General features: G+C 39.6%; 1 protein-coding gene across 15 annotated transcripts in view; it reads right to left on the reverse strand.

Annotated features, from left to right (window-relative positions):
- Nucleotides 1-17817, reverse strand: part of wnk1b (WNK lysine deficient protein kinase 1b) — a 116649-nt gene that overhangs the window by 34463 nt on the left and 64369 nt on the right. For 11 of the 15 annotated variants that reach the window (XM_088072880.1, XM_088072886.1, XM_088072883.1 and 8 more), the window contains exons 5-12: nucleotides 17234-17391; nucleotides 10661-10749; nucleotides 9312-9451; nucleotides 8254-8333; nucleotides 7797-8069; nucleotides 7570-7639; nucleotides 6935-7128; nucleotides 984-2405 (exon numbers count right to left, since the gene is read on the reverse strand). In XM_088072880.1, coding sequence (XP_087929006.1) covers nucleotides 984-2405; nucleotides 6935-7128; nucleotides 7570-7639; nucleotides 7797-8069; nucleotides 8254-8333; nucleotides 9312-9451; nucleotides 10661-10749; nucleotides 17234-17391 — 2426 coding nt within the window. Of the gene's footprint in view, nucleotides 1-983; nucleotides 2406-4125; nucleotides 4432-6934; nucleotides 7129-7569; nucleotides 7640-7796; nucleotides 8070-8253; nucleotides 8334-9311; nucleotides 9452-10660; nucleotides 10750-17233; nucleotides 17392-17817 lie in introns of all 15 variants that reach the window. The other 4 variants (XM_088072890.1, XM_088072889.1, XM_088072891.1 and 1 more) reach the window with 3 other exon arrangements.

Genomic DNA, 17817 nt, shown 5'->3' on the forward strand with positions numbered 1-17817 from the left:
TGATACAGAACATCTGTGGAAGTAAAAATGCTAGAGCACTTGCTCTAGATCAAGGGACGGCTAAAGCACGTGGGGAGAGAGGACGGACCCACAGTGCGGGCTCATAAAAGGAAGCATATATTAATATATATGCAATATATTAACATATTTCTCCTCCATTGTTGTTGTACTTTGGCACTTATACATGTAAGACATGATGGTAGGTCTTCACGGTTTTTGTCCCTCCGCCAATGTGACTAAAAAACTGGGTAAAGAGGTACTAAGAGTTGCACATTTTTTAACTCAATGCTTCAATAACAAAAACAGAAAACCATACATGCAGGGTTCAGCGCAGAATAGGCTGTTGGTGTTCGCAAAGACTTACAAAGAAATAAAATTCAAGCTGGCCTCAAGAAAAAACGCTTTCGTGGACTTGGCCCTTAAAGCTACCCTCTTGACATACAGATTTTTTTTTTGTCTCTAATCAATGAATGAATAATGTGAAACATTTTGAGGGCAGACCATGAGACTCTCCCTGAAGTGTCGATATGACTTGAGGGGATTAAAATCACAACCAAAGACTACATGATGACAGGTAGGCATCAGCTGGGGCTCCTGGGTTGGTAGGGTAAAAAAACCAAAAACAAAAAAAAACAACAACAGGGATTGGTATAATCACCTCTGGGTCAAATTACTATATTAAATTAATTTGGCTGCTTTTCATGGAAGGATTCACTTTAGTTTTACGATTACTGATAAATGATTATGGGCACAGGATTGCGAATTATAAGGTCTATGGCAGTATATATGAAAGTCTCGATGTTTGAGATGTTGACAATTTGCAGTCAAAAAAGAAAGAAAGGGCATGGAGTGCCACAATATGGCAATTATATCAAGAGCTGGTTGTGGATCTTCTTGCTAAAAAAAAAAAAAAAAAAGCAACTAATTTCAACTAGTAATTGACCCAGGGATGTAAGGGTGTTTTTAAGGTCTAAATTCAGTACCAGAGTGGGGTTAGCAGCCTGCATGGCCAGTAATGACTCATGGTATGTCATATCAGGTTGGGCCGGTACCACCCCTCCATGCCGAGCCCAGGCACCCTGGATCAGAGACTCCAGCTGGGTCGATGAAGCTCCCCCAAGCTCAGCGGATGGAGTGGTGGGGAGGAAGCTCTGCATGGAGGGTGGGTGTCCCTGGGGATCTATGGGGAACGCCCCTCCAGCTGAATCGTAGAGCGCAGCTGAGGATGACTGAGGGATGGATTGAGCAGCTGAGGAGTCAAAGGGGGGGGCGAGAGGTGGAGGAGGAGGTGACTGGAACTCCCCGGTGTCAGAGGACGCCATAGAGTCACTAGAAGGTTCTGGGCTTCTGTCTTTTGTGACTGCACTTATGTGGTGGAGAAGAAGACTTCCTGGAGGTAAAGGGAGCTCAGGACTGACGTATGCATACAGCTCTTCTGTCACCGGCTGGAGACGGCTATACGTGCCTGAACCACCTGATGCAGTTCCAGTGTTGTCCTCTAGAGGAAGGTCCATGGAGCTCCTTCGGGCTCGGTAAAGTCTAGATGCCAGGAGGTTTGGGTCTCCAGCAGCAGCTGCAGCGGCGGCAGCTGCAGCTAAATGGAACTCAAAGACACCTCCAGTTTGTGGTGGGGCTTCAGCCATTACCGGAGGTGCAGAGATTGGGAAAGCAGAAGAGGACATATGCTGTTGTGGAGGATAGCATCCATCAGATGATGAAGAGGAGCCACCAGTGGGTGCACTCATGGGTGGGATTGGGCTGTGTGCACTCATTCTTTGAATGAGGTGTGTGTGCAAGAATCCTGGTTGAGGTGGAGGACCGGGATCAAAACCTAAACTTGCGGCTGCAGCTGCTGCTTGCCTCTGCTGATGGAAACTCAAGTGGCCAAGCTGGTGTGCAGTCATTGGGTATCCTCCATACGCCATTGCTTCATAATGGTCCAATAAGGCAGCTTGATTTAGACTTAATCTCCTTACTGCTTCCTCGTGCTCAGCTCTCATGTCTTTATAGCCGTACAAACTTGGGTCAGATTGTCCTTGGAGATGCAGTGGCTCCCCGACACCAAGTCTTTGAGCAGCTGCTGCAAAACCGGGATTCACCATGAAGAGAGAGGGGGTCTCAACGCCCTCCATCCCAGAAAAAGGATGCAGGCTGCTCCCATAGCGAGGGTAGGCAGGCTGGAAGTGTCTGGTGTGTGCTTCGAGAATGGACGTGCTCTTGCGTCTCTGAGTGTTGTAGGCTTTAGGAGGCCCAGTGGGAGGAGGCGAGAAGGAAATGGGGCGCTCAGGGATGGAGGGGAAGAACATAGTAGGGGGGTCTGGGAGAGTTTGGAGGGGAACGCTCCCTCCTGCTCCTCCTCCTCCTGTGCTCCCTCCTCCACTGTAGGGGTGCGGCATTGAATGCTGCTGCGACAATAAGATACAATGGATTTAAGAATGAGAGAGAACGAGAGAGAGAACCATAGCAGAGGCCCACATGAAATGGAGAAAACAGTGTATTAAAGAGCACCATTTCAAAACAATGCCAAGAGAAAAAAGGGACATATATTTTCTCTTCACACTAGAAACAAAATTACATGGTTAATATAGGACAGAAAATATCAAATAGCTGCAAAAAGGAGTGGTGTGATCAAGTGAAGAGGTAATGTTAAGACACAAAACAGCAGCTAGGCCAAGTGACAGAGCGGTATAGCACGGACACAAGCAGACAACCCAAAGACAAAACAGGAAAAGTGGGAGACATGCAGTGGGGTAGTTTATAGTAGAATACAAAGAGAAGAAATGCCAAATATAGGCTCTGAGCTCAATAATATCCTTACGCATCTGCACTCGGGAAAACTGGCTTCATTGCAGAGATTATTTTTGCTAAATGTTGATCTAAAGAGGCTGGGTATTATTACTTGTAAAGTTTAGCGTCTGTAAAGTAAAAATACTTAATTGTTGCACCCTGGTGGCCTAGGAGTTAAGGAGTCGACCATAAACCAAACTTTAGTTGTATGTCATTCGCCATCTCTTTCTCTGCTCATATTTTATCATTTCTTTACTGTCGGCTGCCTAATTGGGACATACAATGCCCCAAATGCCTTAAAGCGACAGTTCACTCCAAAAATCTATACCTCCGACTCTTGGTAACTCACACAAAAACAATCAAGACTGATAAATAGCGTCAGAGGAAAGAGAAGAAAAGAGATTTTTAATTTGGTTGAACTGTCCTTTTAAGATTAGAAAGACCAGAAGGCTTCTGTAACTCTACAGCAAAAAGGAAAAATATCACAGAAATTGGTGTACTATCCCATGAAGCCATTTCAGTCTTTCTCAGTTTTTCAATCACATTTTGGACAAAAAAACAACAAAAATGTATGATGGCAAACATGTTGTACTTTAAAATGATCACTGTTTTCCCAATAGCAGATGCCCATGATATTAGACATTTGTATCATAGAAAAAAGGTAAAGGTAAAGCCAGTCACTCTGTATTCAATATGAACATGTGGTGGTCTAACACAGGGAGAAAGAGAGAGTTAAAGAGAGGTGGATGGGTCAAATGACAGACTCACAGAAGTGTCTGAAAGTAAACTAAGTTTAAAATATTGAGGTCATACTAATCTACTTACTCAGGAAAAATGGCCCAGTTAAATGCCTTAAATTAAGAATACAGATGTGGGATTTTGCTACTGACCTAATATTAGATAACTGATGTATGACAACTTACAGTATTGGCTCAGCTCAGGCAATTTAAACTAGTTCAAGATTTGTTTACAAGTGTGCATCTGATAATGCATTTTCAATTAACTTAGTAAAAATAAATTCAATTTTCTCATCTCATGTGGCTGTTTACGCATTTCTCATTCGGCTAGTTGTACAAATCAGTGACAAGAAAACTGCATGAGTAATTCAAGCTGATTCATCCTTCATTCACTGTAACATCCAGCACTGAGAAAGCAATGATGTCACAGGTTTTCATATATAAGGACAATGGGCACTCTTCTGAAAACACAACAACAAAAACATTTTTTTATCTACATCCAGACACCAGTGTGGCCCATATCCCTCATCTTTCTCTCTCTTTTCATCTCCAGTTGTCACCACCACTGTGGCCCCTGGGGGGATTAAGCTTGTAAACCTACAGGGGTGGAGAACAGGGCAGGTAGGCTGGCCCTCCGCTGCCTCGCCCTGGGCAGAGAGGAGGCAGAGTGAAGGGGTAGGACCGTCTCCAGGGCCTTGGAGAGGCGCCCAGCAAATGTGTCCCTCTCAGCTGCGAGAGGCATGCAGGGGGAGGTGGTGGTGAAGGAGGATGAGGAGGACAGGTCTGGAGGAGGGGTGGAGGGCTGCTTTGGAGGGACGGCCAGGGGCGGAGGAGCATGGTAAAAGGAGTAGGAGGAGGGGGGGACGCAAACAGACATGCTACGACATCGACGACGGCGCAACGCAGGCTGTAGACCGGGAAGGGGTGATAGAGGAGGGTTGGACCAACATGAAAAACAAACAATAAGAAATTAAAACACACGTAAAATGATCTAATCATAGAAAACAGAAGTCAATTATAAAACAACCAAAAGACCACGTATAAAAACTTAAAGGTGAAGTGAAGGATAAAAGAACAAAATCAATTATTTGATGAAAAAAGTGATACTAAATCACAGTTTTACATTTTCTAAAAAAAAAAAATACTCTCCATAATTAGAACTTAAAACACAAACAAGTAAAAATAACAGTTCCTTAATTATTTAAGGATTACTATGGAGAAAAACACAATAGGAAGATCATTACATCAGTGACTTTTTTAGGAGCAATGTTTCAGTTTTCCCAACAACAAATTTCCTTTACATGTCCTATTTCATACTATTAATAGCACAACAAAAATAATTACATATCAACTTATGAACAAATTCATTAAACACACATTAAGCACAAACTGAAACAGAAAAATGACAAAAATAAATTGAAAAACCCAAAGCATTTAAACAAAAAAAAAATTAAAGAAATTACATAAAAGGAGAGAATGGTTATTCAACATATACGTAATTATTTAATTTGATAAACCAAGTAAGTCAGTTTGTCCACACAGAAAGGACATTTAATAAGTCCAAACCATCATTAAAGAATTCAATCAATCAGCTGACAAACTGAACGACCATCCAGCTGAACAGTATCAGTCAGTGTAGGTGCTGCTTAACTGGAACATGCCCCTAAAAGATCACCAGATAGGAAAGTCTTAAGTGGGAAATTAAATGAAAAATGCTCGCATCTCTGCACGTAGGTTCATATAAAGGTGCCCTTGAGATAGGAATTAGATTCATCTGCCGCTAAAAGGTCAACAACTGAGGATTAAAACAGCAGGTATGCTCTGCAAACATTCCCTGCATGAGTGAGGAAATATAAGATGTAAAACCCTTGGCCATAAGAGAGAAGGTAAAACATCGCTTAGTCAACATTCTAAAGATATATATCCGCTTTTAATAGTAATGAATAGACGGACAAAGCAAAGGTGGCATACTTCTAATTTCCGAGGGGAAAAAAAGCAGCTGTACTGAATATACTTAAGGTCTGCACGTACAATTTTGGATGAAATCTAGCTCTTATGGAGGTTTCACACCACTGCACGGTAACTTTCTGCCTCCAGTTCTTTCAAGGAGGGGAAACGATTTCTAACACGGCAATACTGGTATGAAGCTGCTGATGCCCAAATGAACACGCACAGATTTTGGTGTCTAAATACCCAGAGTTACAGTGCGAGAAACTTATAAGAACAACCAACATCAGCTCTGGGCGTGGGAAATTGCTAAATTGCTCAAATTTGTAGAACAATATGTAGAAATCTTTCATAATTATCAATGATTTCCAGCTTGCAATAGTATGCATCAATAAGCTAGTTTGCGCTTTTGCCAGTGTTCACATAAACGCAGGCCTGTCATTGCAACTGTGGACCATAACTTGAGCAGTTGCTTTTAAAAACGCTTTCCTTTTTGGGGAAACACTCCTGCAGGTGGGCAGTTGTCAGGGCGGTTACCATGTGACCGTGTGAAAAAAAAGCTTTAGTTGTAAAAGTTTGAATTCATGAATTTGTTCTGAATATGAAGCTTCCGCATGAGTGAAGTCTAAAGCATGTTGATTGATGGTTTAAAACAAATATGCTAAATTATCAATGTGTATAACAAGTTGAAAAATACAAAAACAAAGAAATATACAAAATAAGAAATAAAAACAATAGAAAGTAAATAAATGACAGATGCAACAACGAGATGTATAAATGAGGGAGTGTGTAAAACATATGGATTTTAACATAAAGAACGAGGAGAATTGAGAGAAGGAGGGCAAAACTGGCTGAGGGAAGTGTGGGAGGGAGAGATACATGACATCTAGCAGGCTGAGCCACTTACACACTTCTAAGATGAAACAGAAAATGAATGGTTAGCTGGCATACTGTGAAAGAAAGCTGTTGACTGACTAACTGAGCGATTGGTCTGCGGACCAACTAGCTGGTTAAGAACAGACTGACTAATTGGATCACAGACAAACTGACTAAATATTAGATTGTGTAACTTCTCTAAGTGTCTGTAATATCGGCTGACGGATTGTGTTGCTTCTCTTTGCACAGCGCTGTGAGTTACAGCCTCCATAGTCAAGAAAAAAAATCAAATACCTTCTAGTACTCCTCTTCTTCAGGTCAGAGGTGATCATCTTCAAATCAAAACCCATCAACTGCATGCTCTTGTGTATTAAGTTCAACAAACACCCGCAATTCTGATCCTACTCAGAAACACTGCAAGCTTCATTCCTACACACTCCCACTCCAAAACACAGTGCTCACTTCAAACTGACCAGTCATTATCAGCACACCTGTGAGCACCAGACTGCTCACAGATGTGTTGAACATGAACTCATAATGAAACCTAATCATGCTTAATATCTCATTTGAATGACATCACCACTCACCATTGGCTGCGGCGGCTGGGCGTAGCCTGGGTGCTGCTGTGGGTTTGCAGAGGGGGTGGAGGGGTAGGGGGTTTGGGGCTGGGAAGGAGGGTGGGAGGAGGGGGGGCAGCTGTAAGACATGGTCAGCTGACCCAGGTGGGGGGAGTCTGAGGAAAAAACCGAGGAACCCTGGCCGCTGTCCAGACCTCCTTCAGCTGAGAGAGAGACAGAAATAAATGTGTTAGGACATCAGCAGGGTCACCTTTTGTCTCGTCTCTCCTTACTCTCATACATCTGAGTTGAATAAATTACATCTGAAAGTAATGACCTGAAAAGAAGCTCACAATCAGGTTATTATTTACAAAAAAAGTACTTTGACACAGTCAGAACTTTGTATTTGATTGACAGAATTATGTTTTTTGCTGGGAAAAAGACAGAGATGATTGGTTGCTCTATAGGCTATAATAACACGCAGGTAAAAAAAAACTGTGTTGGGTGCATGTTGGCTTTTTTAAGCTATTAACTTTTTTTTTTAGCGACTATAATAAAGGTTTTACATACAGTAAGCATGCCATGGAAATAATCTAAGATTTGTACAGAATGTGATGATGCCGTGATATCGAGAGTCGATATCTACTATTTGCAGTTTGTCTTACATGTGTGTGAGATGCCGGTCTGCTGATAGTGAAGCTGCTGTTGCTCCACTTCAGTCTCCTCTGCTTCAGCCTGCAGATAAACAAACACAAATAAAGGTCAAGTCCACGTTAAAATACTAAGTTCTGCAACTGCTAAAGGACCATGTGGACTTAGCCTGCTGGGTGGAAATGGTGCTGAGACTTTAGTATTTCTCAAACTATGCTAGCTAGCTTACTATTTAACAGACCTGTGTGTGTGAAGGTTTGTGTGTCTCCTGTTGCTGCTGCTGCTGCTGCTGCTGTTGTTGTTGCTGTTGTTGTTGTTGTTGTTGCTGTTGTTGTTGTTGTTGTTGTTGTTGCTGCTGTAGCTGCTGTTGTTGCTCAGTCTCTAGTTTTCTCTTCTCCTGTTCCTCTCGTACCAGCCGTCTCTGCTCTCTTTTCCTCCGGATCAGAGACACACGGTCCTTGATAGCCTTGGCCATGGTCTTATGGTCAGCCTCGGCCACATAGCCAGACTCAACCTGGGGAGTTAAGTCACAAACACACTCTTTTTAACAAACAGGCCCCAAAAGCTCCAACACTTTGATTTTTCATTTCATTCATTGATCCTTCTATTTTCATCTCTTCTTCACCACATACATCTTTCCATTCAATATTACTCTCTCTTGTCTAAATCCACCAGTTCCTCTCCTGCATTGTACGTACCATTTCTTGGGCCACATCTTCAGTGACATCCTTGTTCAGGTCAAAGGAGAACTCGATGGCTTCGTTGTCTTTGTATTTGCCTGCAGAGATGTTACAAATGGCAGGTGAGGCAGCTGCCCCTTTGTTTTCTTGGGAGGAACTTAAATATTTGCTGCAATGGTTTTTCATCAAAATAATTTTGAATTTTAAAAAGCCTTTTTCAGGTGCTAAAAAAACTACTTATAGCTGTAATATTATAACAAATATGATCAAAAGTATGTCATGATACCAGAAATTTAGCAGTTAATATCAATACGAGAAAATTCCATTTTCAGTGCCCAATTCGATACCACAGTAAAAAAAACAAAAATAAAACAATGTATACCATTTACTTAAACATAAATTCAATTTAAATTCAGCTTTGAATACAAAGTCAGGTCTGAAGAAATTGCATTCATGGTACCTACAGTACTGAAAAACGAGCAGGGGTCAATCGATGTTGTTTTTTCCAGGGCTGATACAGATAACTGATACTTAGAACCAATATGCATTTACAATAAAAATGAAAATGTGTCTGCCAATATTTTTGAAAATAACAAACAAAAGTTTGTTTTATTGCCTTTAGCAGTCCAACCAGAAAAGTACAACATACTATACAGAATGTGTCTAACAACTTTTCCTTTTTTACAAAGTCAAGTGAAAATTTTAAGAAAAATGAATAAATAAAAAAAGATCCCTAAGCTTTCAAAAAGTAAAAGTTTCTGCCATGCTGACACTTTCTTTGCACTTTTTAATTAACCAATTTTATTAGTGATCATTAAAATAAAAATACAGATACAGACAATCTGCAAAATGCCAAATATCAGCCCAATTAATCCGCCAGGCCAATAATCTGTTGACCCCAATTCACATTTTCAGAATTAGCTTAGTATTTAAGTACCGGCTCTTGTGAGATCTCTTGTTAAAAGTTTGTGTTTCCAAGACTAAGACTTTAGAGGTGACAAAAAATATTTCTTTTTTCAACGTCTTCCATATGTAAAGGATCTTAATTAGATGAAAAAAATACAATTAGCCCTTACCTTTGAGCTTCTTGACGTCTTCTATCCTTAGCCAGAGTTTGATGGAAATCATTTCCCCATCATCCTCTTCTGCCAGTTCAACCCTGACCCCCGTGTCCTCCTGGAAGAACGCATGGTTCAACAGGATCTTTATAGCATACCTAAAGGAACAAGACACATAGATTAAGTGAGAATTTACATCTTCATATGACTCGATACCACTTTTTTCAGGACCAGGGATGCCTTGTGAACTGATCTCCAGCTGATAAAATAACAGGAGAGACACGGTATTCAATTTATCTGTGAGGAAACATGTTGACATTTCGTCCAGGAATAGTCTTCCAAATTTATTTCACATTGTGTCATTGTGTCAAAAAATAAAACTGGATGACAGACCACAATCACATGACTATTCTTCACAAAGAATGTGAAGAAAGACATAGAGTGCAAGAGAGGGAGAGGCTTTAGTTAAGTTTCTAAAGCAGTAGACAGGAGGGTACAGTGGAGACACACAGCATGAGCAGAGAGCAAACAGAGGACTTCTTATTTCTGACCAAGACGCTGTGAATCATGACAGGATTTAGAGAAAAGGGTGAATTTGCCATCAAAACATTACTGGGTGTGGTGGTGATAATGTCATCTTTTTTAATTGCAGGTGCAAACACTGTCTTCAAATCTCACAAAGTTATAACACAGAGTCCCCATAACACACATAAACCCAAAGATAAAACTAAAATCAACAATACTGAGTTTTGCTTCGGATAGTCTGTTTGTTTGTTTGTTTGTTTGTTTGTTTGTTTATTAAGATCCCCATTAGCTTCTGTTTTAAACAGTAGCAACTCTTCCTGGGGTCTCCATTATTCTTATTTACAATATTTCATGTACAAGATTACACAAATACACATAACATAGCATTCATACTTACAGTTTGACAAAACATATTACAGCACCGATACAACACACAACAATCAACACAGACTAAACGACTGTCTAATACATACAGCAGCTATACTCTATGACTATAATAATCTCTCTCCTCAGCAGCTGATAAAAAAGAAAATACCTAGAAACCATCAACTAAATCAAAAGAAAAAAAAATAGATTTATACCTCAAAGTCAATTTCATATCTTCAAGACCATCAAAAAGTATACAACACAAATAGTGTTCTACACTATTTCTTGTGTGAATAAATACAATCTTAACTTTTTGTGAAAACATATTGTATTGATTTCAGAAATTAAAAAAACTGCAATTAATTCCATGCCACCATTTCTCTATAATGCACTGTGTGTGTGTGTGTGTGTGTGTGTGTGTGTGTGTGTGTGTGTGTGTGTGTGTGTGTGTGTGTGTGTGTGTGTGTGTGTCTCACCTCTCATCCTTGTTTGTTCGGATGCAGCCCTCTATAATTTCCTTCACCTCAGGAATGGCTACCTTATCAAAACTGCCAGGCTTCACTCCCTGCACACACAAAGAGAAGAGCAATGAAGACAAGGAGCATTTTAGGGAAAGACAAGGAGTGCCAAAACACACACACACACACACACACACACACACACACACACACACACACACACACACACACTAAAGAGTTGATAAACTTTTTGGAGTTTGGGGGAGAACAAATGTACAGGAGAAATTTACCTCAGGCTGTTATCTTTTAGGGCCGTACCTGACTAAGAATTACACCAGTCAAATCAGAGTTGGCTGTTCAACACAAATACTCAACGAAACCTGTGTGCATCTGCTAAATGTGGTGGGAATGAGGAATATGATGCATGTGCATGTGCATGTGCATGTGGTCACCTTGTGGGAGGGGCTTAGGACAGAGAGGGGAGAGCTGCAGGAGGAGGCTCAAATTCCTTTTTTGCCTTTTCCAGAAAACTGCCTATCCCAGCTTTAACTGCTAAGTTCCTATTAAATTTTGCAGGATTAACTGTTCCTAATTAAATTAAATGGAATTACATCTGTGAAATACCCACTCTGTAGTTCAAATTGATGAGCCATGCAAATAGAGCAGTTTGTGTTACAGCGCCGTATTAAGGTTTAACATTTGACAGACAGAGGTCCTGCTCTAAGAGAGGCTGCCGAGGGTTAATTCCCACATAAACACAGATATTCTCTAAGGAATTTAAAATGAATCACAGCTGTTCAGAGACAATTAAGAAAACTTAAGCCTGTTTGATGAATAACACTAATGAAAAGGGATCAGCAGGGACCCATTCCTAAGTTTGGCACCAACAAATGACGCGTCTGATGGATAATATTGTGAATAAGTAACACTGAAAATGCAGAGACAAAAAAGAAAACGGCTATAAGACAACTTATAATATCAGAATGATGCAGCACATGGCAATGCAGAGTTTCAGTGCTTGATGAGAGGGTAGGGTTGCCTTTTTCAGCACTTAGTAACTACAAGGAGCCTCTAAAGGCCCACTGGATCTTTAGGTAGACCAGGAGTGTCAAACTCAATTTAGTTCGGGGGACATATACAGCCCAATTAAATGTGAAGTGAGCTGGACCAGTAAAACCGTCAGATATTTTACAGTTTGATACAGTAAAAAATGCTTAACTTACAGTATGGGTGTCGTTTGAGATGTCCTGAATTCAAATATTTCAGTCATTGTCTTGATATTGCATTTTTTTTTTTTTTTTGTGCCTCGATTTTCAGATTTGAAGTCATCTCAGGCAAGAAATGTGTGACTTTTACTTTGGAATATTTCTGAATTTACACGATAAAAATGGTTGATTTTTCTGTCTGTATATAGTAAGAGATGTCCTCAACTGAAATGTCAGGATTTATCTATTTAATGTTTATTTCCAGCAACCCAAAAAAAATAAAGAATATAGACAATTTCCTTACAATATAATGGTATTTACTTTCTAGTTTTTCAGAAAAAAAATCTGCCAGGCTCTAATATTACCGACTTCTTTGAAATTTCATACTTTGCAAAATCATCCAGAGGGCTGGAATGGACCCTGTGGTTGGCAAGCTCTGGCCCACGGGCCACATGTTTAACACCCCTGAGGTAGACTATTCAGAAGTTTGGCTACATGGCTCACCAGAAGGCATTTTAATGACCAACCCATTCTTTCAAACAATGGGGAAACAAAATAGAGACTGAAGCAAAGTCAAAAGGCAGCGGAAGCTAAATCCTGAATGAATTAAAAAGTTAGCAAAATAAAATCACATGCTCCAGAAAATACTTCTATCTCTGCATCTGCTATATGCCTGTATGGAGGATGCTACAGTGTATATGTCAACAAACTCTGTAAATTAAATGCATTTGCTTGTAAAGTGTAAAATCTGGCAGATAATAGAACTGTATCAAAATCAGGTAACATGCTTTTACAAAATTTTGTCTGACAGAAGTCTGTTTCATCGAATTACACATAGTAAACCAAATAAAGTCTCATAAAGATGAACACAGATTGTCAGCAATAAAAACTTTCAAAACTCTTGAAAATGCAAGACAAACACAAGGAAGCCAAAAAAAACAAACAAAAAAAGGTGACAGACATAAAAACAAAGGATTTGTTAAATAAAGTTTTAACATACCTGGAAAGTTCTGACACAAATAGACTTGAGACTTGTTTGACTGACGGTTTTCTTGAGAAGTAGTCTCCAGTCTAAACTAGTCAGCTAACTGACTGCTTCTCAGACAGACACACTGACTGCTTGATGCCAGCAAATGGCCACCTACGTCTGCTCCTGTCCTCCAGCTCTGTCCTCCCTTCCTCCTTTCTTTCTTCACTTTCTTGGCCCCAGTTTCTCTCCTGCAACCCCCCAGTTCACCATTACGCAACAACCCCCCCATCTTTCTCCCTCAGTCTCTCTCTTTCTTGCACGCACACACACACACACACACACACACACACACACACTCACACTCGTTTGATTCCACAGCCAAACAAAGTTAGGACTGATGGAGGAAGTAATGGTATTAAGTCTGACAGAAGAAGGGAGGATGAAGGAGAAAGAGAGAGATGGAGAAAGCAAGATTTCAGTTTAACAAGGCTGATTGGAGGTCAGGAATGTTCCAGAAGGAGAAGAACCATGAAGTGCGTCAACAACATCGTAGGTCAAGGTGTTATAACGATATCCCCACAAGCCCTGAGCTCTCAGACGGCCCTACTTTATAATCATGCAAAATTAAAAAGTGTGCACATTATGATAGTGAAAAAAAATGCAAGAATGAAATATTAATGTGATAAAAATATGTTGGTAAAAATGGTCATTGATGTGTATTTTCTCTTTGTTGCCAAAGTAAGGCCAGTCGTTCCAAACCTTTTTGGGTTTTGACCATAGACTGTATAAAGATGATTTCCACTATCTCCCACTGTACAAAAATTAAGCCAACATATCCTGGTTACACCCGCTGCCACTCTGTGCTGGTAACGTCATTTGGCCGCAGTAGCGGATGTACTGCCCATACAACCGCCTGACTCAATCATGAGTATATCACAACTATCAATCATGACTTCACACACACTTTTATAGCATCAAGTAACTAATTAAAACCAAACTTGAACGCTTGAACAAACATCAGCGTGATAGGAACTACCTACAATGACAGAGACACAACAAAACTGTGTTTTCCATACATTTATTTAGTTATCTATTTACGTATTTTTTCGAAGGCCTGAATTGTAAAAATGAAATAATATTAAATTATTATTTTTTTTTAATTATTAAAAAATTATTAAATAATTAATTTACAAGAAGAAAAAACATATAATTTTATTCTAAAAAAGTGTTTTTCTCTTTTTCTGCCTTTTTAATTATCTCCATAACAGATTCATCAAACAGACAAAACAACCAATTTGGAAACAACTGCACACAATATCTTTTTTTTTTAGGTCAAATAAAAAACAAAAACAAAAGGCAGGTTTCTAATTCAAACTGAAATTTAGCTGGTAAAAATGCACGATAAAATAAATAGGAATTTCTGCCAAACTCCATTTTATTTAAAAGGCACATCCTGTTAGGGACCTGTCAACTGTTAACTGTCTTAATATGCTTAATAGCACATCCACAATTACTGCTGGTAAAAAGAGACAATAAGCCTTGTTTCGGTCATTTGCTAAACTGTAAATCACAACACAACAGAGTCTGTGTGTGTCCCAGAAGTGTATTTAAATGTATTATATTATGCTGTAAAGTTGCAATTGAACACATAATGGGTTAACTGAGGTTTCCAGCTTTGTGAGAAACGGAGGTTGGAAAGCTGTGAGGACGGATTAGGCAGTAAAATGAAAGAAAGCAGGTGACTGGGGCACCCTGGGGTTGTCACAAGGTTGTGTGTATTGTGTGTGACAATAACAAATAGAGACAACTGAAGTTGGTTGTTTAAGTCAGTGCCTGGTTGACTGGATAAAACGATCTGAGAGGCATGACGCCTCTTGGATGTATGAGATTACTGTTATTAAATTACTCTTCACATACACACAAACAGAGGCCGAGGTTACAACGATAATCGAATATGGTTCCATCAGAGTGACAGTGTGATTTCAATTTTGTGAGTGAGGGGAGGAAACAGAAAGAGGGAGGGAGGGACAAATGGACACATGGATTAAAATGTTCTGTATGAATTTATTCTGTGCATGAAGCTTCTTTAATTTAATTGAGAGATTTAGAGAATAATAGAAGACAAAAAGCCTGATTCTTTTCTCACAGTGGAGTTTAGAGGCAGGGGGGCAATCTTAACCAAAATCCATTCAATTTAAATTTGCTGGTCAGATAATATGGATGGGCACTGAAAGGATTTTATCAATTCCATTAATGAACTGGAAATTTAAACTGAAATTAAAGACACCTTATAGCATTTAAGAATAGCCACAAAAATTCAAAGGTCCAATATGCAGAATTTAGAGACATATATATAATATTAAATATAATATAAATATACATTAGTGTATAATCTCCTGAAAATAAGAGCTATTGAGTTTGCGTTACCTTAAAATAAGCCGTTTCACATGTTTTGATCCAATATCCTTGTTTACAGAACATATTTTTTTGTTTGCCTTTTCCCTTATCTTATTTTATTTATTTTTTATTTATTTAATTATTTCCCCCTTTTTTTTCTTGCACCAATTTATTTGATCATTCTATTTTTATTAAATTTTTTCATGCTCGAAAGGTCTTTATTTTCATTTGGTAGTGTATTTTGTTTTTGTATGTTCACATAAACCAAAAATAAGAGGACTAGTGGTAAAAAAAGTTATTGTATATCCACATATGGAGCAGGTCCCCGTCTACAGAGTCCATCGTGCTTTTTTCAATGTTTTTACCAGTTAAATCACCATGTCCATTTGTTTTGGAGAGGAAGAGACCTCTGCAAATTATTCAGCTCCTGGTAAAAACCTTCTAAACAAATAGAGAAATTTCAGTTTGTTGCATTCTGCAATCCTTACCACTAGATACCACTGGATCCCCCTAAATCTTACACACTGGACCTTTAAATAAAGTAACAAAACCTGAAAAAGTAACACTTGTCAAGACACATTCAAAAATGCTATTGCATCCTTTATCTTTCTTTCATTATCCAAAATACTGTAAGTGAAAGAGAAAATGGAACACACTAGTTTTTATTTTTGGTTTACACGTGAAAGGAAACTGCTGCCAGTGTGTGTCTAAAGTTGCCATTAAATTTTAATGTTAGATTTCAGCAGAGATAACAGAAGCACTTGTTTTAGCTGAGGGGGATGTTTCACTCATCCATAAGATATAAACAGTGCCGCATTCCTGTAGTATTACTAGAAAAATAAATTGGAATAAAAATGGTAATCATTCTTTCGCTGGAAATCAATGTTCTTGCAAAAATGTATCTAATTATGTTGATAAAATGTGCCCACACATGTTTGAGCATCTTTTCTGATTTTCACTGGTGCTTTGGCAACATGAGAATCATTTTATGTTTCCAACAGAGCTGAAAGAAAAGATGTAATAAGACAGATAGAAGCAGAGAGCAATAATAGAGGCATTAGAGAGCGAAAGAGAGATTTCTAGTAAACTCCTCTGATCCATTAACATCACTGTCAGCCTACACAAAGCTGAACTCAGTCCCGTGAGGAAAGGAGGGAGACAGCTCTCATCTGCCTGCCTGTGTGTGTGTGTGTGTGTGTGTGTGTGTGCGCGTGTGTGTGTGTGTGTGTGTGTGCGCGTGTGTGTGTGTGTGTGTGTGTGTGTGTGCGTGTGTGTCTGTGTTGGGGTGATGACCTCAGCAGCACTCAACTTAAAACAGCCTCTGATTGCATCTGTTGTCCGCTCCGTCTGTGTTTTGGTCTCTGTCGCTCTCTTTTTTTTCCACAGTGTTTCCAGCCAACTGTCAAATGTTATAAAACTAAAACTGAATGAAAAGTGAATGCATTTAAAATCTAATGAGCTGATGCATGAGTGTTTTGTCTGCCATTTTTTTATTCATGACATTTTGCCTCATACATGACTGTATTTCCCTGCTTTTATTTTCTCTCAGAGAAAACTCAGAGGGTTGAAGTGCCTTGCTCAATGCCAACACAACAACATTCTCGAAGGGTTTTGAGGTCTTTCATTTGTGTAACCTTTTATGCAATGGCTTGCTTGGTATTGCTCTCTAGTGGTGGAGAAAGAAATGCAGCCGTAAAAGAAAAAAAAATCATCCCTTAGTGCTAATGTTTACCTTCTTTTGCAAGGGAGAGAGGCAAGGAGGGAGGGAATAAGTGAGAGGCTAATAAGTGCAAAAACACAGTCATATGACTGGATCTACCGCAGCTCATGCCAAACTTGTTAATACAGTCAGTAAACAAGTATGGGAGGAGTGGCAGAGAGAGAGCCGCGCAGAGGAGGTTGACAATTAGAGACAAACAAGGTTGTCAGATTCAACACATGAATTTCACAACCTGTTGCCTCCGCAGTCATTCAAAGCAGAGGCATTCAAAATGTATGGTAGAGGAAATGCAGACTCACGCTAGTAACCCGCCTGTAGATCTGGGCAGCGTTTTGACACTCGGAGTAGGGGTACTCTGAGGTAGCCATCTCCAGCATACACATCCCGAAGGCGTAGACATCGACGGATTCATCATACTTCTCCTCATACATCTCTGGAGCCATAAACTCTGGGGTTCCTGGTGAAAAGGAGAGGAAAAGCAACAAACTATTACATTGTGCTATGAATTTAGAGCTCTCAGTCAGAGCTAAAAACAAACTGGCTCAGTTTGTAAAGGGTCAGTTCGTTATTTTCCAACAAGGAACAACAATTTATAAAATGGGTCTAATATTAAGAGACAGGGTTACAGCCGGCAGCCATGAAACAGGCTGGTTAAACACAAAGGATCTCACTCTTCAACAAAAAGGTCCATCTCTGTCGGGATCCTGTCCATAATGTGAGACACTTAAACCCTCGTGTTGTCCTTGGGGTCAATCTGACCCCAAATGAAATCTTTTGCTATCAAAATTTATTTTTTAAACTTACGTAAACAAGGTCTATTGGCTCTAAATTCCAAAACGAAAGGAAACGTGTGGTAATGGGTTGAATGGACTGAAGGAAGATT

The sequence above is a fragment of the Plectropomus leopardus genome, chromosome 22 (genome assembly GCF_026936395.1).
Source record: "Plectropomus leopardus strain MGB_pleo_1.0 chromosome 22, ASM2693639v1, whole genome shotgun sequence".
NCBI classification, from domain to species: domain Eukaryota; kingdom Metazoa; phylum Chordata; class Actinopteri; order Perciformes; family Serranidae; genus Plectropomus; species Plectropomus leopardus.